Genomic DNA, 21,349 nt, shown 5'->3' with positions numbered 1-21,349 from the left:
TCACTCCCATTAACAAGCTGTGTGTCTACGCTTCATCTTCTTCCTCACTGTCTCTTTTCTTACACTACGGTTGTATGCTGCCGTGGTGTCTGTAGTCACGGTGTCTGTTGTCATGGTGTTCAGAGCCCATGCCAGATGTCATAGTTAACTTTGAGGGAAAGAGAGAGACTCCTGCTAGAGGCTATTTTGTTGTCAGTGATTTAGATGAAACACAGAGATGTTAAAATGTTTGACTTGCCCCACAAAGCCCCCCCCCCCCCCCCTCATGCCCCCACTCTTTTTTTTTTGAGAGAGAGAGAGATAGTAAATTTACCTTGAGGGTACGCAGCCTTTTGCGCCGTTAAATACAAGAGGCTCACAAAGCACTGTTTGAAATCAGCATGAACAAGTAGCTATCAGAAAAGAACGCAAAGCGGCTGTGATTAAAAATGCACTTTTGTTCTTAAATCTCATCCGAATTAAAATATAAGCATAATCTGCGGCGGTCTGGACTCCAAATTGATTTCTTCATGTTAAAGTGCCGTCCTTTTCATTGTACCTGACACGTTTTATGTCAATATGTCAAACTTAGCTGAGTGAGCTTTTTAATTATATCATCCGGAAAGATTGTTTCTTACAATCAACCATATCCACTTTTGAATTAAAAGGTACATCTCTAAGCACTCAATGAGCCAGTACTGTTCTTGTAGCTATTTTCTTTCCACTGTGCCTTTCTTTACTTTGACCTCTGTTAGGATTCATTTCATATCACTGGGTATTATTTATTTTTATTTTCAGTTAAAGCTGAATATTTTAATGGAAAATTTATTTAAATATATTTTGATTTAAATTACAAACAAAGGTTAATTAATAGATTACATAATTACTTCTTTATGAGGAAAACAGCATTCACATTTATATACTGTATATACATCTTATATGGATTCACGTAAAATTAAATGCATATACACAAGTCGGGAGCTTACGGCAAGTCCTTAGTGTTTCAAAGTACTCAAGCATTAAAAACAAAAACTCAACATAAAGTGAATCCTTATTACTAACATGTTCTATAATAACTGCATAATATAAAATTGCAGTGTTACAAACATACTAAATAATAGTATTTAATAGCTGTTGTTTTTCATAATTTAAGTAATGAGCAATTGCAAATGAAAGAAAACCAAAAATATCAGGATATTTAGTGGGAAATCAAATTAATTAATTAATTAGGTGGATTAATTCCTTGAATATGTAGATTCCGTAGATACTTTACAGAGTGAAGCTGCTGTGAATGAATCAGACTGTAACACTTTACATTTAGGCAATAATTCATCAACTAACTTTTATTGGTTTAATTTATGGGAAAGCAATTTTCACAACCAGCACTGTGGTAAACATCGTTAATCAAAATACATTATTATAATGAAGCTGTTTTAAAATGTTTATTAAAGGAAATAAAATGGGGGTTACCCTGGCTTTGTGCATCTTTCCACTGTCGCGATAATTAATTGCCAAACTGAACGCTTTCTTTGCCAGTGCAGATGAGGAGACAGTGCCAGCGCAAGAATAATAGTTGGACTATAAATTAAACAATAGGTAGGCTTAACCTTAAGTGATGAGCAGTGTGTAATATTACAGGAGTGGTAGCATACATATGCACCCCACTGCCTCGCACAATGCTGGAGACGACAGCCAATTAAATCCTCCGATGTAAATGGCCAAAACTAGTTGGCTGATGCTCATTGGTCAGTGGGTGGCCTCTGTATTTTTGTATTTATCGTGTGATGGTGCTCTGAAGGAGGGATTCTGTGAGTGTAATAAGCTTTTGCTTCAAGTTGAAATTCTGAACTGTTTTGGTGAACAGGAGTGAGTCATGTTACGCACCCTGGGTGGCCGCAACAGTGTTTACACGTTTTATTTTTTATACTGTGCAAACAAAATGATCTAAAGGTCAAGATATTAATATACTGGCGCAAAAATATGTTGTGGTGCGTCCTTTGTTACTACTGTAGCTTACGGTATTTATCCAGATCTGTTTGCCAGCAATTTAGTTGACCTCATGAAACACTTCTCAGTGAGGCTTACGTCACAAAGTCAAGTGTTAACCCCCACGCGGTCCAGTCGGTGTCCTTTAGTGACGGCCTTCTCTCTGTCTCTCTCTCTCTCTCGCTCTCTCTCTCGCTCTCTGTCCCACGGCAGGGATGAGGAATCACCCACCGCTGCCACCTCCTTGAGTGCTATTTGTTAATGAAGGCCAAAGTGTTAGATGATAAATATAGCTGAAGAGAAATGGCACATGTAAGTGATCTCATTTAGGAGCATTACATTTGAATTTATTGGGGTACTTAGAAGGGACAGAAGGGCCATGACTCTGAGGGAGAGGCAAAGGGGTGAGGGGTGCAGATGACTGCCTTATAATAGACAGTGTTGGGGGGCAGTCTAGCAACCGGAGAAGGATGCAAGTTTTATATATTTATGTGGCGTTATGTATGCGCTTACATACAGGTCTGTATGTACTGTATGGGAGTGTTGGGAAGCTGAGGCGGATAGAGTCAAGAGCTAAACCTACTGCAGTGCGTTGATATAGTGCGGGATTGTAACCTTTGTTTGAGTACGAGGTATTACGTTATCAAAAAAACACGGAACAAGGCATTAAAATATAATTACTGTGAACGTCGTACAGCATTGCCTGTCAACTCTTCAAAGCCATATTTTATGCGCTGAATTAGTAGTTCAATAATCATTACCATCATAAAACACTGTTTGGGTGTAAAACCAGTAAAACATGAGAATAAAAGCATGTTTATTAAACAGGCGTTGATTTGTGCGAGGACGTGTTTGGGGAACAGTTCTCACTCGGTTCAAGACTCCTTTTCTGTGTATAATCCCCGCGTCAGAGAAAAAGAGCTTTGCCGGAGTGAGTTGCCTGCTTGCATGGTTCACGGTTAATTTATGTTCGGTTTTGTTACAGTAACTACACCCATATTGTGCAGTCAGCTATTCAGAAGAGTCCTGCAGTATCTATAAACACTGGCAGAGTGAGACACTCGGAATAAAAGACCTGCGATACCTCCAACTGGTTGACACAGTTTGGATTGCAGAAGACGAACAATATTTTCAATCCATTTCTTGGCCCTGATGCATTTAGTAAATACAGTGCCTAGTTGGTAAGAGGGATGTTGACAGAAAATCAAAAGCAATGTAGCAGCAGCGTCCTATAATGGAGACTTAGCTCTACTTTACACTCCTCTTACAAAGATCTACGATTTGAAAACAATCAATCCCTTCATGAGAGCTTGTTATTTTCTCCTATAATAAGAGTAACGGCTTTTCATCATTCCTGCACGGCTCTGATTGTGTTTACACTTGAAATATAAGCATTCACGGCATGAGTGTGAATAGAAAAATAGAATATGGCAAGGTTTTTATTTGTGAGAATCCCACTCCGTCTTTTTCCCTCCTTTCACCTCTCTGTTGAATTTGTTTTGCCGTCGTCAGATGCTATTGAAGATTGAAAGCATCCTCATTGCGTATCAACGGCTCGCCATGAAGGTGGCACAGTGTGCCACAGAGCAGCGGGGTGCCGGATTTCTTCCCCTCCCATCTTCGATTGGAGGCAAAGTGGCTTGAGATTTTCCAAAAAGTATATCTTTATGTACACAAACACTTTCATAAAACATCCAGCACTTTCCTGGTTCTCTTCCATCATGTCTGTCTTTTGCCACAATTTCTTCCTTAAAGCTGACGTTCCCAAACGTGCAGCAACCTCTTATTCTAAGCCACGTATTTTCGTGTGATGCTGTATTTGCGACCTAACGTTGCACAGAAACGTGGAGTCTCTGAACCAGGTGTTGATGTCCTCAATAAGCTTCTTTAGTAAATTGTTAATGTTTTCACTGACTGCACACCATTGGACTGGAGGGGATGTTTCTCGTTGAGGCCACATAACATATTTAAGTCTACGCTATTTGTCTCTTTCCGCAAGACCCTGCCTATGGCACAGCCTCTATTAGACCCCGTTACGTTTCTTCTCACAAATGACCGTTTAACCGTCTTTTCCGCACCCTGACGCCTCGCCTGTTATTACCGCCATTGTCTCCCTTTCTGCTGTATACATGTGTGAGGCTGGGCCCTTTAATATGCGGAGAGCTTTTGCTAGGCTTTCCTACGGGCACAGTGGTCTGTGTTTACTCCTCAGTCAGAATGCCTCCTTTCCACAAGTTTGACATGCCTTTTTGTTGCCATGGTAAGCCCTTCCTTAAAATATATATTTCTGCTTTTGGCCTGGATGTTTTTTTATCTCGGTGGTTTAGAGCCTGTTGCCCCCAGGGCCAGATTTAAATGTGTGTGGGTCTTCAAGGATTTTTCTGCAGAAAAGCCGTTTGGATTGCAGCCTTACCACCATACAAGTGCGACCGAATTGTGTCATTTCAGGTTTTCGAGCCATCGTTGGAACCAAAGGAAAGTCCAAAAGAGAAGCAAAAAACACAAGACAAAAGCTGATGAAAATGGACCAGATTGGATTATGTCAGACTTGGCATGGGCCTCGTTATGAGGGAAGTCTTCGTTCTGTCTTATCACACTCTGCCTTACAGCTAAATGAATTTAAAAAAAAAAAAAGGAAAAGCATAGCTCGGCTCATTGGAAAACAACAGCCAGATCGTAACTGTAAATACTGGCTTAAAGTGGTGTGGGCTCCACATGATTTTCAGTCGCAAAACAGGAAGTGAGAGGAGGAAAAAAATAAAAAATACATACACTGTTTGATGACGCTAACTTTGGGGGGAAAGCGGTCCAAGTCCCCAAAGCTTTTAAGCTCTTTAAGCACTCTATGTTACAGACAGGGAAATTGTTTCAACATTTTTCTATATCAACTATTTTCATTGACACTTTGTACTTGGACTGCAACCTGAGCATCAACCTGTGGGTTCTTGAATGTTGACAGCAAAGACATTGTGTTCAGCTCTCTCAATGTGAACCTAAGAAACTCATTGAAAATTGTTTTGTTGCTTTAAAACAAAAATGTCCTCATAGATAAAGGACATTTTACTACCAGATAGAACATTTACGACCTTTTACAAATTTGCAGACAGTTGATATAGTATAAGTTAAATGACGCACCTTTGCCGTGGAGACTGGATTTTGTGGTTTTTCGGACTGGTACTGTTCCTATTTGGGAAAGTTTTAGCAACTAAAACTACTTGGTTGGGGTTTCAAAGTCAAAGGTTTTCGTTACAAGACAACTTTCTTTGCTTTTTTTTCTGGACAAAGATACATACACACCATATTCGAAAGCCTTTAAGATTCGACCTCTACTGTCGGTTTTCTGTTCAAAACTCCAAGAGGATCTCGCACGGATAATGTCGATCACGAAATAAAACAATGTTGATCTATACGAAAGATTCTGATTGCAGGGTGAGTCTGTTTGTGTATGCGGACCGATTATATAATATCTCTCTCCCCAATTTCGTAATCGTGTGTTTTGTTTAGTTTCTTTCGCTCTCATTTCTGCATCAGTTTTAATTAGTGCAACCCAACCTTCATGTCTCCAAGAGCCAGGAGGCTGCATGTTTTGGACGTTCAACAGGTAATCAAGACTGATTAAGCACGGAACATAGCCTAATTGCGATAGATCTCAGAAGCGCACTATAAATAGTATAACTGCAAATACAGAGAAAGAAAATGAGTTTTAGATGGAAGTATTTACTTCTTCTACAAATGCGTTGCCATAAAATCAACGAATGTGAAAGCGTATCACTATTTTGCCACATGTTGGTTTTTTTGAGTAAAAGGTATGTTTTTATAGGGTAGTTTGAGTCATACAGTGTAATTTATTAAATGCACCATAGTTGTAAGCCCATATAATATAGACTTGCTTGTGTGCAGTGTACACTACATGTCACTATTCCCGAGTGAGCATGTTCTGTCCACTTTACCATGTCTGTACTCGTGCTGTATTACTGTGAAGCCCTTTGAGTCTGCTGTGACATGTCCTGAAGTCCTTGTTTAGCACCTCTCGTTGTGCGTTCAGGGTGTGAACTGATACCTAGTGTCAGTTAGCGTCAGGGACAGAATGGACAGAGACGGAGATAGCCGTGGTCCTACATAAACGAATAGGCCTCGAGGGTTAGCTCTGAGGAAGCAGGAGTTGCTCTGGGGAGAAAGAAATGAAAATAGGGCGAAATGAAGAAAGAAATAGTGGAGAGAGAAAGAGAGAGATGGGGCTTTAATGGCGGGTTGTCAATTTTCTCCAATTTAGCACAGGAGGAAGCTATTTTCTTGGAATTAGATGGTTGGATCAATGAAGCTTTCCAGACATTTATTAGTCTGTAGTGACATCAACCGTTGCTGCGTTCATCACAAGGCAGGGGAAAAAACCCAACACAAACTGTCTTTTTACAGGGCTCAACTGTATCACCACTTGTCAGTTAATTATGCATTGAAAGCGAGGGGCAAGAGTTCAGCAGTGAAACACTTTGATTGAGCCCTTTGAACTCAACCGGGGAAGAAATCAGTTCTCTTAATCCTCACTCCTATGTAATCATCGTAGCTGGAGGATACAGACCTCTGTGTCCGTCATCTCCAGGTCGGCCAACTGCAGCACCATTACTAATGCAATAGCCCCAGTGATCTGGACTTCAGAGCCTTGAACCAAAATAAATAGATAAACTTGTCAAAGAAGAAAAAGAAGGTGTAAATGAGTCATCTGCGAAAGGTTCGTCCAGTGTAGACCTATAGAACTTTTCCAGCTGGTCTCGATAGCCTGAGGTGATATGAGCTACGTGATATATGATCTTTTTGATCGTACAAGAAATGCTCTTCTCATTAACACGGGTCACGCTCTCAGCTTCAAGTAGTTCACACTTTTCATCATTTTACCCAGGGAGACTAGTATTGAGAAATCTGTCTGAAAAGTTAAATGCTATATGAATAGATGGAAAAAAATAATGATGTGTATGTGGTGTAAGGATATTTAAATGAGCGTGGGTAGGTGGTGTGGATGTGAAGGGTTTAAGGGCATCTTTCACATCCAAGTCAACATCTGGAACATAGCAAGTTGTGCAGAGATCTATTTTATTATCCTTAAACTCATAAACACTCCAGATCAAAGGCCAAATGCACCCATATTTCTGTCCTAGATAAATCTATTGCTACAATTCATCAGTTTTGATCGGTTAACACTTGGGCTATCTAAATGAAAGCCTTCATAATTTAGAAGCTGCTCTAAATGTAGTTGGCCGGGCAATATCTAAATGTTTAAAAGTCAAGTGAAGGAAGGAGACGGTTAGACCTGAAGTTATGTCCTCCAAGGGAACTTTACAAAGATCCTCCTGCAGATTTATAGCCACTTACCTAGGAGCCAGAGTCGATATTCATAAACATGGCTTCAAACAAAGCCCCCCATCCACTATCCCTGCTTGTAAATAAATACAGATACGTCTCTTTTACAGACAGCAGCAATCTAAAATATTACCACCGGCATAATTTTACCACACACATTAATATTTTACAGCACATTGTATTTTACCACATTGAATCTTAAACTTTCATGGCCGGCCCCAAGGATTTTTATTCTTTAGGAGCCTGTATCATTATTGGCCAAGATCTATTGCAGGTGCCGCCGATGATTGCCGTGCTTTTGTGCTCTTCACTATTTCATAGATGATATTTTCATGAAATCAATGGAGTCGGCAGTGCCATCCTGTTTGTTTTACCCAGGATGTGTCTTATAAAGTTGACTGACTTCGTGATTAACTAGACCTGAGGTGCACTCATTCCTGGCAGCCATTTGTTTTTCCTATGGTATCATTCTTTTTATTTATTTTTTTTATTTAAACTTGCCATCCATGCACTGATTTATTAATAGCTCATGTAACCGTGAGACCCTATTAATTCTAGGTTTAACTGTTTCATTTTTCCTCTAAACAAGTAAAACTCAACCTGTACAGTATCTGCCTCATTACGAGGGGTATAAACTCCAAACATCTGCATGTGTGCATTTGCATCTGTGCTCGTGTTTATGCCTGTGTGGTGATTTAAGTGGTTTTAGTGTCAAAACAAGTCTAATGAGCTGGCGCAATAATTATCAGCCATTTTGCTCTCACTTAAGCTAATTGAGGCTTCGAGATAATACTGCTGCCTATGTGCACTGTTTTACAGTTACCAAAACGTTTGACCAGAAATAGTGCAACCGATAATTTTAGATTTTTAATTTGAGCATGTCATTGTTTTAATATCTCCCTATTAACCATGTTTATGAGCTCTGGCAGTCTTCCCCAGATGGAGGTCATTGATCAGCTGGTGTATTTTTTCTTACTAATGCTAACAACTAGTGTACACAATAGTATCAAAGTCAAAAAGGACAAGAAGTTGCGCATATAAGATTAGTGATTTTTCTTTATGGCATAAAAATAAACATTGTTTTTTAAAAGCTATTATTTTTGTAGCCTCTATAAAAATGAAAAATTCGAACAGCGTTGCTAGAATTTAGTATGTGCGATACAAAGGCAATCATACGCTAAAATTTATGTTTTTTAGGTTGCCTCTGCACTTTATTCTAAGTTGTCTGTCGTGATGTTTCTTCCTGTCTTCCTCCTTTCACACTTTGCTTCATGTATTTGAAGCGCTTTGTGAAATTCCTGTCTTATCCAGGTGAGTACGATCTGATCCCCAAGCCCTTTGCTCTTGTCAGGAATCTCCCAGGCTATTGGGCTCTCCTGGGCCCCCGTTTCACACACCAAATTGATGTCACCGACTGGAAATGACACTTTCAGCAGGATTTGCCATTCTAAACCACCTCAAACCCATGTGATCTCACCCATTCACTCTCAGAGGGATTGTCTTGAAATGCACCGTGGCTTCAAAATGCTTGAATGAAAAGCTGATACATACCCTATCAAGGAAAAAAAAAAAGATACGATTTTCTAAAATGCTGGCAGTGTAGAACAGTATTTCTTCCTCTGAACAAAGACCAACAATCCCTTGAATAAGTAGGTATTGCCTGAGGGAATGCAGCGGAGGGTAAAAGGGAGTGAAACTAAATGAAATCAATAAGCACATGAATTTTCATGTGAAGGTGTTTGTCCACCGTTTGCTTCATCTTAATATCTGTCTCAGTCTATGAATGCGCACACAGATGGTATGATTAATGCCATTCAGAGCTTGACATCTTTTTCTAACACTCCATTTAAAGGAGGAGCACAGTGACCATGTTGCTTTGCTTAAGGACTAGTTATGATATAATTTGACACTGAAGTAGGAGGAAAAGGGAAAAGGTGTGACCAAGAATCCCTCCCTTGACTTATTTTCATCCCCAAGTCTTTTTGGGGCTGCACGTTTCTCCTAGGGGGCTTTACACACTGGCATAATGGATAAGGGCAAGGGTGTGAAAGGAGCACCTTAAGGCTCCTCATTCAACTCCCCCAATCTCTCCTGCACACACTCTTGAGCTGTGAAGGCCCTCTTTCTTTACCCTGCTAGCATGGGAGCCCTGTAATAGGCTCTAATTGATAGGGAGGTGTTGGGGTCTTTCTGTACGGGCTGAGGGGATGAGGTTTAAGAGAGAGAAAGGGGCGAGAGAGAGAGAGAGAGAGAGAGGATTACATGCGGGCATGTGGGTGGAGCGGGGGAGGAGGAGAGGCTGTGGAGCGGCCTAGGCCCCGTCCGTAATGAGTCATTAATTTCCTAGCAGTTTTGTGGCGGTTGGCTCATTACTGGTCTGCAGAGGAGCAGGAACAAAGCTCAGGGTAGGTAGGAGGTGAGCTTAAATAGTTGGGCCTCAACACTTCCCAACAAAAGGAGGAAGAGAACGTTGAATGGCACTTGGAACAGATGCAGTAAAAAGTGGCAGATGCAAATTGCGGGAGAGCAAGTCTCCCTTCAAGCACTTTTCTCTTTTTACTTTGTCAGACTGCAGCCTGAGAGTCTAATTAGTTAGTGAGGTGTTTCACTTCTGATAGGCCTCTGTCTCGTTATTGTCACAAAGAGGATTCGTAGAAATGTGAGGAAACACATATATGTCCCCAGTGGTACCCGCTCACTGCAATAGTTTAATTAATTCGATTATTTATTTTAGCCTATAGAAATTAAAGGATGTGCACTATTTTCATGCTTTGAAATTGTATCGTACATAGTTTAAAATATGGTGATAAAAGAGAATGAAGATGATGCCTGCAGGTAATTAATTATGTTTTTAATTATGTGTTGATACTTCTCTCCCTACAGGCAGAATGATTATGGACAAATTGGAAGTGGTTCTAATGAAAATGTGGTCGTTCCTCGCTTTGTGGAGTGTGTGCGCCATGTGTCGAAGGTCACTTGTGGGGCAAACCACAATCTTGTGCTGACAGGTACTTTAATGCTCCTGTGCGGGCCTGCACAACTTTCAGTCAACATGTTATCATCAATTAGGTTGTAATTTTAAACGTTTGCCATTTAAAAATGCAGTTTTTGTTTACTGCACTTGTTAACTTTTTTTCTTTAATACAGTCTCATAAAAGAAGGCAATCCTATCATTGGTGTTTCACCTGTTACAGTAGATTTTTTTTATTTTATTTTGTAAAATACACAAGTACAAATTGGCTGGGAAATGTCTTTAAGAAAGGGAGCTGACGTCAGTAGTCATGAGCTGTCACAGTGTGCTTCAAAGTTCGCCTCTTTTACTCAGTTTTATGCGCATATCTGAGCCCTCAAGCCCTCGATCAGCACATCACCTGAGAGATACAAGAGAGAGGGAGAGAGGGAGAGAGAGAGAGTTAGCGAGAATATGGCTCTGGCTCCTGATCCATAACAGTCATTGCCTGTTACATACATTTCAGAATTCATTCAGGCTATGAAGATAATCGAGGTAGTCGACAGTTTCCCCTGCAGCCCAATGGATTTATGATAGCACTGTCAAGAAAATGAGGCAAAATGACACAGTAGCTGACTTTAGCTGCAAATAATGTGATAGGCCGTACAGTGGTGCAGCAGCAGCTGCTGTCATTGCAGGTAATAGCCTATAAAGAAGCCTGATAGCAATACCTGTCATTTCTTAATGGCTGACTTCACTGAAGAGCTTTTGTGGCCTTTAACATGAAGATAATAGAAGATACAACAAATTTTACAGCTTTTGCGTTGCATCCATAATTTATCTCCTGAGGCCCCCATGCAGCAGCACCACAACAAGGACAACATGCTCCTAGAGGTGCACCGGAGAGAGATGCATATGAGCTGCAGGGGGGTTGTTGGAGGCCCCTGCTGTACTTTTCAATTAATGGAGGACACGCACGGGCTCCTAAACAGCTTCTATCAGTTAATATTATCATGTAGCAGGCATATTTCTTAATAATACCTTTGTGTTCTAAATTTTGAAAATGTTTATCATTTGTTATTGATTTTTTTTAGTAATGAGAATGTATGAGTCTTGAGAATACTTAATACATTAAATGTGTTAATTGGTGACATGCAGGTGATGGCAAATTGTTCCAGTGGGGCTGTGGACGTGCATGTGGGAACACAAAGAGGAACATCCTGCTGCCAGAGGAAGTGACGTTACCAAGCTCACCAGTGACAGACATAGCTGGAGGATGTTGGCATAGCTTGCTTCTAACAGGTTAGTCTCTGCTTATGTTTCAGACTTATTCAGGTAATGCAGGTACATACTAAATCAGGACCGCTGCCGATGCATTTTTCTATTCATAGTACATGCAGACATGGAGTACATGCCTGTATGAACTGCACACACGACCTCCACAACCTCAACATAAAGTATGTGTAAATCCTTGCTGTGAGTCTTGGCCCTCACACAGACATCTGAGCGTGTGCTTTTAGCTGTGGTGTCCATCTATCCACATCATTCATTAAGAGCTCTCTCAGGGCTAGTGCGGCTACATAAACACAGAGGTTGAGGCCACGGCTGCTCTTTCACCCCACTGCGGAGAACTTCAAAGTCACATGTCTTCACACGGCAGATGAATGCTCCCTGTCTTCCATGCTGATATATTGGCCCCAGTTGCCGTCTTCTTACTGTAGTATAGCTGCGACTGAGGCCCCATCGTGGAGCCAGAGCTGGGCCATTTGTTAGCTTTCGCTGTATCTCCAAGACCTGGCTTTAATTCTGAAGGGAGAACATTAATCCTTTTAATACAACACTTTGTAGCGTCGTTTTCCTGTGTTGCTAATGCCGTCTATTATTAACCCCATTAAAAGTGTAATACAATTTAAGTAGAGTGCTAAAAGTGGATCATTTGTTGCTCCGTTCTGTTTGAATTAATTCTCAATTTATGATCTAAATGATTAAACTATAGGAGTCACCGCGCTAAATGGGATTCTTAAACCGGCAGGCATACATTTACACATATTAATACAAACATTTATGGGCACACATTTGCACAGACATGTCCAAGTGATAGGACACGCGCTCAACACTGGTGTGTGTTGCAGTTGCTCTTTTAAATCCTGTAATGTCCCCGGTCTGATCCCTAGTTCCATTCTGTCATGAGGGAACAGAAATATCCATCTCCAATCAGGCCTTAATGAATAGCCTGATGAGTGTCGGGCAGAACTGAATTACCAGATAGATTTGAAGAGCGTGAGTGTGTGTGTCTCTGTGAACAGTGTGTATGTGTGTGTATATGTGTGTGGGATGGGTGGGGGGGTAGTTAGAGGGGGCAGTAGAACAGGACACGTGTAGGAATTAATTCTCTCCAAGTTCAAAAAAGAAATTGGCTAATTTTGTCATTTGAGCCTTATGGAATCGACCTTATCTATTGGTATGAGTTTCCATTTATTAGGGTCAAACTACGGAGGGATGCGCCGCGGGTAGAAACGTGTGGAAGTTGGAGTGATGAAGGGTCAGATTTGAAAATTGGAAAGTAAGTGAGAGAAAGAAGTGAAAGTAGTACAAAAGATAAGAGATAGAAAAAGATAGACTGAACAAAAAGAGAGCAAGCGAGTCAGTGGTATGAGAGACAGCTTGCCAGGGCCGGAGCATATTGAGGGCAGCAGGTGGAAGAGTGGCACAGTTAATTAAAACGCCTGTCTTAATGTCTCAGCCTGTCACTCCAGGGAGAGAGAGAGAGAGGGAAAGAGAGAGTGAGAGTAAAAGAGAGTTGCCAGGCTTGAGCTGGGCTGCACCCAAGCAGCCATCTAGACAGCAAACCAACCATCCAGCCAACCCACCAGGCCACATGTCAGACAAGCCCTGACATTATGCCCTTCACCCCCCTTCATCTTTTGCCACCATTCACTTTTTCTCACATACTCATACACCTACCTAAACAGCCAACCCCACAAGTCTGATTCTGAATAGTTTTTTTCTAAAAAAAAAACAAAAAAAAAAACACACAACAAAAAAGACTCATAATGTTAATGTTTTGCTCAGCAGCATCTGCGCCGTGCCTCTAGACTAGCAGTCTTGCAGCCTTGCAGCGTAATCTGTCTGCTTTTAATAATTCATAGAAAGCACAGCCTGTGCACTATGTACTGAATGCTGAGGGTAATGGGGATGTTGTGATATTTCTATCATGGCTTGTCTGGAGCAGCGAGCGAATCAAACCAGTAAAGATCTGATAAGCAGTCTGTTCTCTCGCATAACAGCATTGGCTGTCATCACTGCCTTATAAGAGGACCTTAACAAAACCATTCTGCTCTGTAAACTGCAATCTATCAGAATGGTGTACGTATATAGAGAAGATTTGCAAAGTTTCACAGATTTATGGCATTATGCATAGACAGCTACGTGTCCACCCAATGTACTTTCTTAACAGTCCTAAGAGCACCACTGTATTGTGCCAAACCTACACTCACGGTCCTGTGACGAAAAAGGGGAAACGAAAAGTGTGAGCATCTGTTCACGCGTGAGGTGAGTCTAGAGTTGCACGGCGTGTTGTTTGACTAATGTTTTATCAGCTTTTGCTGTATCACTGCAGATTGCTTCGTCAATAACTAGTCCAGTGCCTCAGTGAGCAAGAATCTACGATTGTCGGGCTGAGTGACAGGCCTGAGATGGCAGATAATTCAAAGAAATTGGAAGTGTGAAATCTTTAAGGGCCACTTCTTAACACAGCAAATGCCAGGGTATCTTTCCATCAGCCGCTGCTCTCACAAGCCACCGCATTGTTAATGGTGGCCTGTCTGTCCATCAAGTCAGCTTCAGGAGGGATTTAGACCTGTTCGCCGCCTTATCTCTCTGACTCCCTCCCAATAACCTGACCAGTGCTCAGGCCTTGAGTAACGTGTGTGTTCCATGTGGCCAGTGATGGTCGTGAATCTACCTCCGGAGGGATGTATATTTTTCCTTCCTTTTGCTTATTTATAGATATTGATTTATTTGATTATCTGCCTGACAGTGTATTGATACTGTATATCTGTTGTTACACTAACAGGAGCCAAATGTAATGGTGCTTGTAGCACTTGTTAATTCAGCTGTCAACGCTACTGATTGACCTTAGATTGTAGCAGCTAGAGCTTGTTGTCCTTGTGTGTGTGTGTGTGTGTGTGTGTGCGCCACTGTGTCTTCTGCTGTCTTTTCTCTGTGGTTGTAATAAAGTCTGTGAGTTTTGGCCAAAAATGTTGTTCCCACTGAGAAACTCAAAATGTCAATCACTGAAAGGGATAAGCGTTTCCATACGAGTCATCTTTCATTTACAATTGTTATTAGATATTAAGCTATCAAATGTAAATGTTCTCATCCTTATCATGAAAACATCACTGAAACCATATTAATATGTCCGGTGAAGATGTGCTCAAGTCCACTCAGAAGATTTTCCTTTTTTGTATAAAGAGGAGCAAATGGAATAAATCCCTTCTATGAATATACATTTCATTAATAAGTTGAGATCTGGGGCACTTGGATGCCCAAAATTAACCTAAAATTAATCTGAAATATAAGTTAATTATTAGTTTGATAATGAGGTTCATGATTAAGAAGTTAATAAAAGAAATAAAAAGTCATTTTTTTGTGCCTAAAAATGAAACGGTGGATTCACACAGGAGTACAGAGAGCTGGTATGTGTAGTTCTATATATATGTGTGTGCATGTGTGTGTGTGCCAACGCGTTAAGCATTACCATTTTGAATAGAGGCACACTGACCTATCTTGCTGTTACTCTCTTTTCCCTTCACTCATGGACTACTTGGACCCAAACTGTCTCTCAGTGGAAACAGTGAAACATAAGAAGTAGAAGAAAAAGAGAAGACGTATGGAAAGAGAGAGAGAGAGAAAAGTCAACAAGGTTAAAAAATAAAAAATAAAAATAACAATCCAAAAATGCTTATATTCTGTCCTCTATTTGTATGTACAGAGGAATAATGTGAGAAAATAGACAGAAGCAAGGGGGGGCTGCAGAGAAGGATCCAGAGAGAGGAAGAGAAATAAACAACGAGGAAAAGAAAGAAATATGTCCCCTATTTCCCCACCCCCCATAATGGTCTCAATTCCCTGCCAGAGCTCCCTGTCACAGGGAAGTAGTTCCCAGGCCGACACATCTCAAGCTGTTTAAACATCCATTAGGATGTTTTGGTTCATACACTCCACAAATACAGCAAGACGAGAGAGAAACGGGCTGATGATGATAGGGAAATTGAAGAAGAAAGAAAAGAGACAGACAAGAGAAAAAGAGAGGAGGAAGAGGGGAGCCAGTTGATGGGAACAGCAGATAGAGGAGAAGAGGAAATTTATCAAAAAACTCATGTGATATTTAATGATCCTTGTATGTGGAGAGAGAAGACCACACCAGCTCGTTCTCCTCCGCCAAATACCGATCCCCTAACTTAATTTCCTGCTCAATTGCTGTTCTATAGTGCATAGTATAGTGATACAGGCTGGTAATATAGAAAACAGATTGCCTGTGCGGCGGAGTGGATAAGGCTGAGGCTTGTGCTGCTGGAGACCTGCAGTCTCCAGGGGGGTCTTGTCGGTGGGCTTCACAAAACCAACAAAGCCCATCTTTCCCTGCGACTGGCAGCAGCTGGCAGGTAGATCTTCAAGCAATGGAGGTGGGGATGTGGATCTGTGGGTGTGGTGTGTGAGTTTGTGTTTCTGTACTGTGTGTATGTGCTGCAGAGAGTCTTGCTATTCTTTGTAGTGGAGAGTTCCACAGTCTTCCATCTTGTGTTTGCTCATGTGCTGTGACTCCAATCCACTCAAAAATGTAGGCCTGCATGGACAGCAACCATCAATCAGTGCACAGAACAGTGTGTAACTACATCTACAGTGTTTCCCAGAGACACACATACACACACCCTCCATCAGGAATACATATATACAGTACACCTGCCTGTTACTTTGTGAGATGATTCAACCAGTAGTAGAATTTCCTACTCATTTTTTCCTTGTTATTCTATATGGACAGTTTTTGTTTTTGATGTCCATTGGTGTTACTCCAATCGCATAAAAAAACCCATATTGTGCGCGAAACATATACACACACAGAAAACACAACCATTTAAATTATAAGAAGATAATTACGAAGAGTAGAAAGCGTTGCATATTGACAGATAATTATTATTATATAATATTATAATTATTATTAATTGTTAACGTCATTATTGCAATAATAACGTTCTTACCTTGCTTTCACTAAAATGACTTGGATTACTTAGGTTAATCCAAAGTGGATTTTCTTGTCCTTTCTTTTGCTAAAAAAAAAAAAAATCAGAAGTGGCATTGGAGGTGGTAGAAATTCAAAGTAACTTTTTGGTGTTTCCCAAATTTTAAATGATTTTCACCCAGGTAGGTTGTAGGCTGCCACCTTTGTTGCAATTTCTAAACACAGTTCAAGTTAAGAGAATTTTTCTGTAGGTTTGACCAAAAAGCCCCATTGTGACAGGAGGCTTCTTTCTTCAAATGCATCAGGATTTTAGCATCAAAACAAATTGGCCTCTGGATTGGGTTTATTCAAAAATTAATTTATGATGAACTGCAAAATATCTTGGGATTCATGCTGCTGATAGTTATTATGCAGAGTTATCCTTAACCAACTCAGTTAAAACATTTTCCATGGTTTCCAGCTGAACACTTGTGCTTAGATTTTGTTACTGCCTGCAACACTTCCACTACAAGGGCAAAGGGCTTTTACACAGTTACTATGCAAGTCTGCCACCAAACATCTTTGTTTCATACAAGCTAGCAACAAAAACGATATTTCAAGAACTTGTATTCACGTACATGCTACATAAGTGCTACAACCACAGTGTCCTAAGTTGGTGACTAGTTTTCCTTTCTTTTGTCTGGGACTCATCAGTATACTTTATAATTTACAGTACAAAACGTGTATGGTCAGATGCATCTAAGACCACCTGTTTAAGTGATTGGGTCACAGTGCACCTTGGAAGTCATTGACACATTTTAAAAACCATGTGTGTGTTTTGCTGCCTCACACAGAGTAGGTCAGAATATCTAAGTCTTATCATGTCTACCTGGAGAAGTGATGTTACTTGTATCCCAGTTCTTTAGAGATCCTGTTTAATGCAGGAAGTGTCACTAACCTAGTTGCCACTGGGTTTTGAGCTAATGTTAGCAGTGTGAACCTCCTCTGACCTCTCAAAGTGACAGAGCTTTGTTGCGTAACAACCTTGTGTAATGAACTTCCTCCCAGGAGATGTCATTAAGGACGGGAATGTTTGTCTTCCGCTCACACAAAAAATGAATATTCAGCTATTATCGCTGTGCAGTGTTCAGATCTGATATGAGTATTGGGTTTCAGCGTGTACAGAAGAGACAGAAAGCCGTTCCAGATGGATTCTACTAACTGTCTCGGGGTCTCTCTCCGATCAGCCACTGGTTTTCTTAATTTATCACATCTAACCGGGTTTTGCAGCGTGGCGACAGTTAAGGTCATTCCACTGTCTTTCTAGGCAAAGTTTTATATGGCATGCATCATTCAGACTCTCTGCCTTGTGTCACCCTTACCCAGACTTAAGCGTTTGTTTCAAACAATGTCCTGTTGTTAGCCAGAAAAGATTGGAATTTGAACACTGTCAGGGTTTCTCCAAGGCGACTACGCAACCACAGAAAGTTTGATGGGATAGAGTTGTCAGAAGGCTGTGCATCACACACCAGGATCACATTTAAGCAAAGGTTTTCCTTGATAAATGAACCCAATTGGTCAGCTTATCGGCTGGATCAACACAGTATACCTTTCATGTCCTGTCTACTTTTCCCATGGAGGAGGCCCTGTAGAAGGGGAGTGCAGCGGGTGTGTGTGTGTGTGTGTGTGTGATATGTGTGTGAGAGAAAGAGGGACAACGAAACAAAGAGAGGGAGTAAAATATGTCACAGTGATTATTTGAATTCCCTTGTTTATTGAAAATGACTGAATCTGAGGTTGAAATATTCACAAGAACAGGAAATAAGGGAAAGAAACTCTGTCCCTGTGGGGGGGACGGCTTGCACCATTAGATGCCTTGATTACCAATTCCCTTCTGAGTATCATCATCCTAACAGTAAATATAACTACAGGAAGTAATGATTTCTGCTCCAAATTATGTGGATGTTTACATTAGTTGTCAACTGAGTAATGTATTTCTGATCAAAGATAAACTCTAAGAAAGAAAAATAGAAGTTGCACTATTACAGTGGTGGGAAAGAGGAAATGCCGGGTCCCGGCAGACTAATGTACCTTGAAACCCTCCGCCCCCCCTTTGCTGCACCAAAGGAGTCTCTGCCAAGATGGCTGCTTGAGCTCCAGGCTTGCAGGTCTTGACCCTGTGCATGCTGCCAGATGCCATTTCTCTAAATCCAACCTCAAAATGAATCTTCAGACCCTGGCATAATTCCTCATCCTCTCTTCCTGTCCTCCTCACAACATCTCTCTTAGTCTTCACGTTTCACTTCTCTTTTATTTTCCCCAATCTGGGCCACGGGGAAGACGCCGTGACCCATCTTTCAAATTCCTTCGAGTTTACAAGGGCAAGACTTTTGCGGATGAATTTTATGGAGCTGGGTGTCAGGGCTCCTCCCTACAGGTTTATCATGATAGCAGTCATGGATGGTTCCTTTTTAGGGCTGTCATGAGTTGTCCTCCCATGCGTCTGGACCTCTCAAACATAGTGGCATGAATCCTTGGCGAAAACTGCACAAATAGAGCCATTAACATAGAACGTCAAGTTTAATTGCAGAGCTTAGACACCGTTTTTATGTACTTCTGACCTCACACTGAACTATTCTGTAAATGATCACTTCTTTTATTTAATGGAAAGACATGATGAAATTTTGGGTTAACAGAGCACATAAGGGTTTTGTAAGATGCTCTGTGCAAAACGGAAAGTAGTTGATTAGATTTTCACTTGTAATACATCTCAAAAACGTAAAGCCGTGTTTTATTTAGCAGAGGCAATTTATTGTTTGCATAGCTTAAAGCCAAACAGAGGATCAGCTGTGTCCAACTTCAATTGCTCGTGCTGAATATATAGCTTATGAGTTTAGAAAGTCATTTCAGTTGACAAGTTCCCATAATAACCACTGATTTATTGTCTTAGAGAAGTGAAATAATAGGGTTTCTGTCTTAGGCCAATCACTGGGAGGTTTTATTGGATTTTTCCACCCCTCTAATAACTTTGCATTATTTTGGTTTTACAGTACAGTATATACTACTAAGTTGTTCTTGCGGTCTTCATTTTCCATCATTCATAAGGCAAACAAAAAATATTTTCCATTCCTGCTAGACACATTATACCAATAGATCCTCAGGCCAGGCCAGTGTTAACTTAGTGTGTTACATTCAGTTTCACTCTGTCCAAGTTTGGACTGAGCTCTTGCAGCCTTTCCTTTTTTCTTACATTATGTACTTTAGCTGCACCTATGGCAGTAAGTGGTAATTGCAGGTGTTTTTTGTTCATTTGGCACCTTGACCATACCTCCTTAACACTAGTTTAATGATCTTAAGTTTTATTTATTTTTCTTAATCAGCCCTAGTAACTTTTACTTGCATTTCTTTGCTCTCTGATTGCACCAGTAACCCATGGACTGGCCAAGGAACGCACGTCACTAACTGCTCACTCCTTGTGATTTTAAATGACGGAGTCGCCGCAGACGCCCGGCTCATTAAACTGTAAATGCAAGGACTTTGATATCATTTCATCTGTCATTCGTGTCCCCACTTTAAAACCTCTCCTTTTTGTCCTTACAAGAACAGTCTCACTGTTGTTATTGATATTATGCTTATTCTTTACTTTTTCTTTCACACACAAACACATTTTTTTTCACCGAGTGGAACCACCACCTACCAAGTCTTAAGGTCAACAGCTATCAAAGGCAAAGGCTGTTCAGCGGGGCCGCAGAAAACTTGGCAAACCCTGGTAAGACTCCCTGCTACCCAAAGGGACATACCAGCTCCTTTGCCAAGTCAAATAACACATTTAGTGAATTGAAAGTGAGATTTAAGTGGGGCAGTACAATGCGGCCAACCCTCTCATCTCCAAGCCGGTCCTTCTCTTTGTGAGCAAGAGTGTGAAAACTGCTCTTGTTCTCTGGGACTTAATCTTTTTTTTTTCTTGCATAATTATTTGGAAACAGGTCAGTTGGGTGCAGACGCTATAACTCCACCCCACCTTTTTCCCCCCTCATAACTTCACATTCAGTGCTTCATCAGTTTAATTTCTCCTCACCTCCCAGTCTGTTTCTCTACCCGCCCCACCCACCTTTTTTCCACCAACGCTCTTTCTCCTGCCTGTGTGTATGAGAATAGTTTTCAAAGAATTCAGTGGCCAAGTTTCAGGTCCTTGAAGTGATTGGCTTTGATTCAAGACCCTGTTTTCTTCTCTTTCCTGCATCTCTTCTTTTATTGTTCGTCTTCTCTGAGTATTTCACTGACTCTTTCACCTGTTTCTTATCTTTAGAATACAAATCCAAACAGGCAGATTTTTGTTACACATTTTTTTCCTCATTCAGCAACCATTCAGGGCTTGTGCTTCTTGTGGAATAAATCTGTGCACTATGCTTATATCACAATTACACAACTGCAATATTTTATATAACTTCTTGACTTTTGGCTTTTTATCGATTCATAGATTTCAGTTGCCGTTTGGTTTATGAGGATACGAAAATAAAGTCTGAATTTGAGTCAGTGAGAAGTACAGGATGTCTCTATCTTTTGTTACTTTCTTCCCCTGCCCTCTTCCTGAACTGTATTATTCTGAAGTCTGGTTTATACTCTGGTTTTCTTCAGGGACAATTACAGTATTTAAACAGCCTAAAAGATAACCAAGACAAGTAAAATGTTAATGCAGGACTGACACAAGCACATGCACACACGCTCACACTCTGTGTTTAAATTGATGCATGTAATTCTGCAATCCAGTGTTTCGACTTATTTAAAGCTGCTGTAACATAATATTATATGTCAAGTTCCATGCAGACCTGGAAAAATCTAGATCTAAATATCATGGA

General features: G+C 40.7%; 1 protein-coding gene across 1 annotated transcript in view; it reads left to right on the top strand.

Moving 5' to 3' along the window:
- The window catches only part of LOC311493190 (uncharacterized protein), a gene marked incomplete at both ends in the record, with an annotated part of 214,019 nt that overhangs the window by 92,016 nt on the left and 100,654 nt on the right, over positions 1-21,349 (top strand). Inside the window, 2 exons of the mRNA XM_084551751.1 lie at positions 10,204-10,328; positions 11,429-11,572. Of these exons, the coding sequence (XP_084407877.1) occupies positions 10,204-10,328; positions 11,429-11,572 (269 nt within the window). The remainder of the gene's footprint in view (positions 1-10,203; positions 10,329-11,428; positions 11,573-21,349) is intronic.

The sequence above is a fragment of the Chelon labrosus genome, assembly GCF_963514085.1.
Source record: "Chelon labrosus genome assembly, chromosome: 9".
NCBI lineage: Eukaryota > Metazoa > Chordata > Actinopteri > Mugiliformes > Mugilidae > Chelon > Chelon labrosus.
The sequence above is the reverse complement of the archived record's forward strand: the minus strand, read 5'-3'. Positions and strand labels throughout refer to the sequence as shown.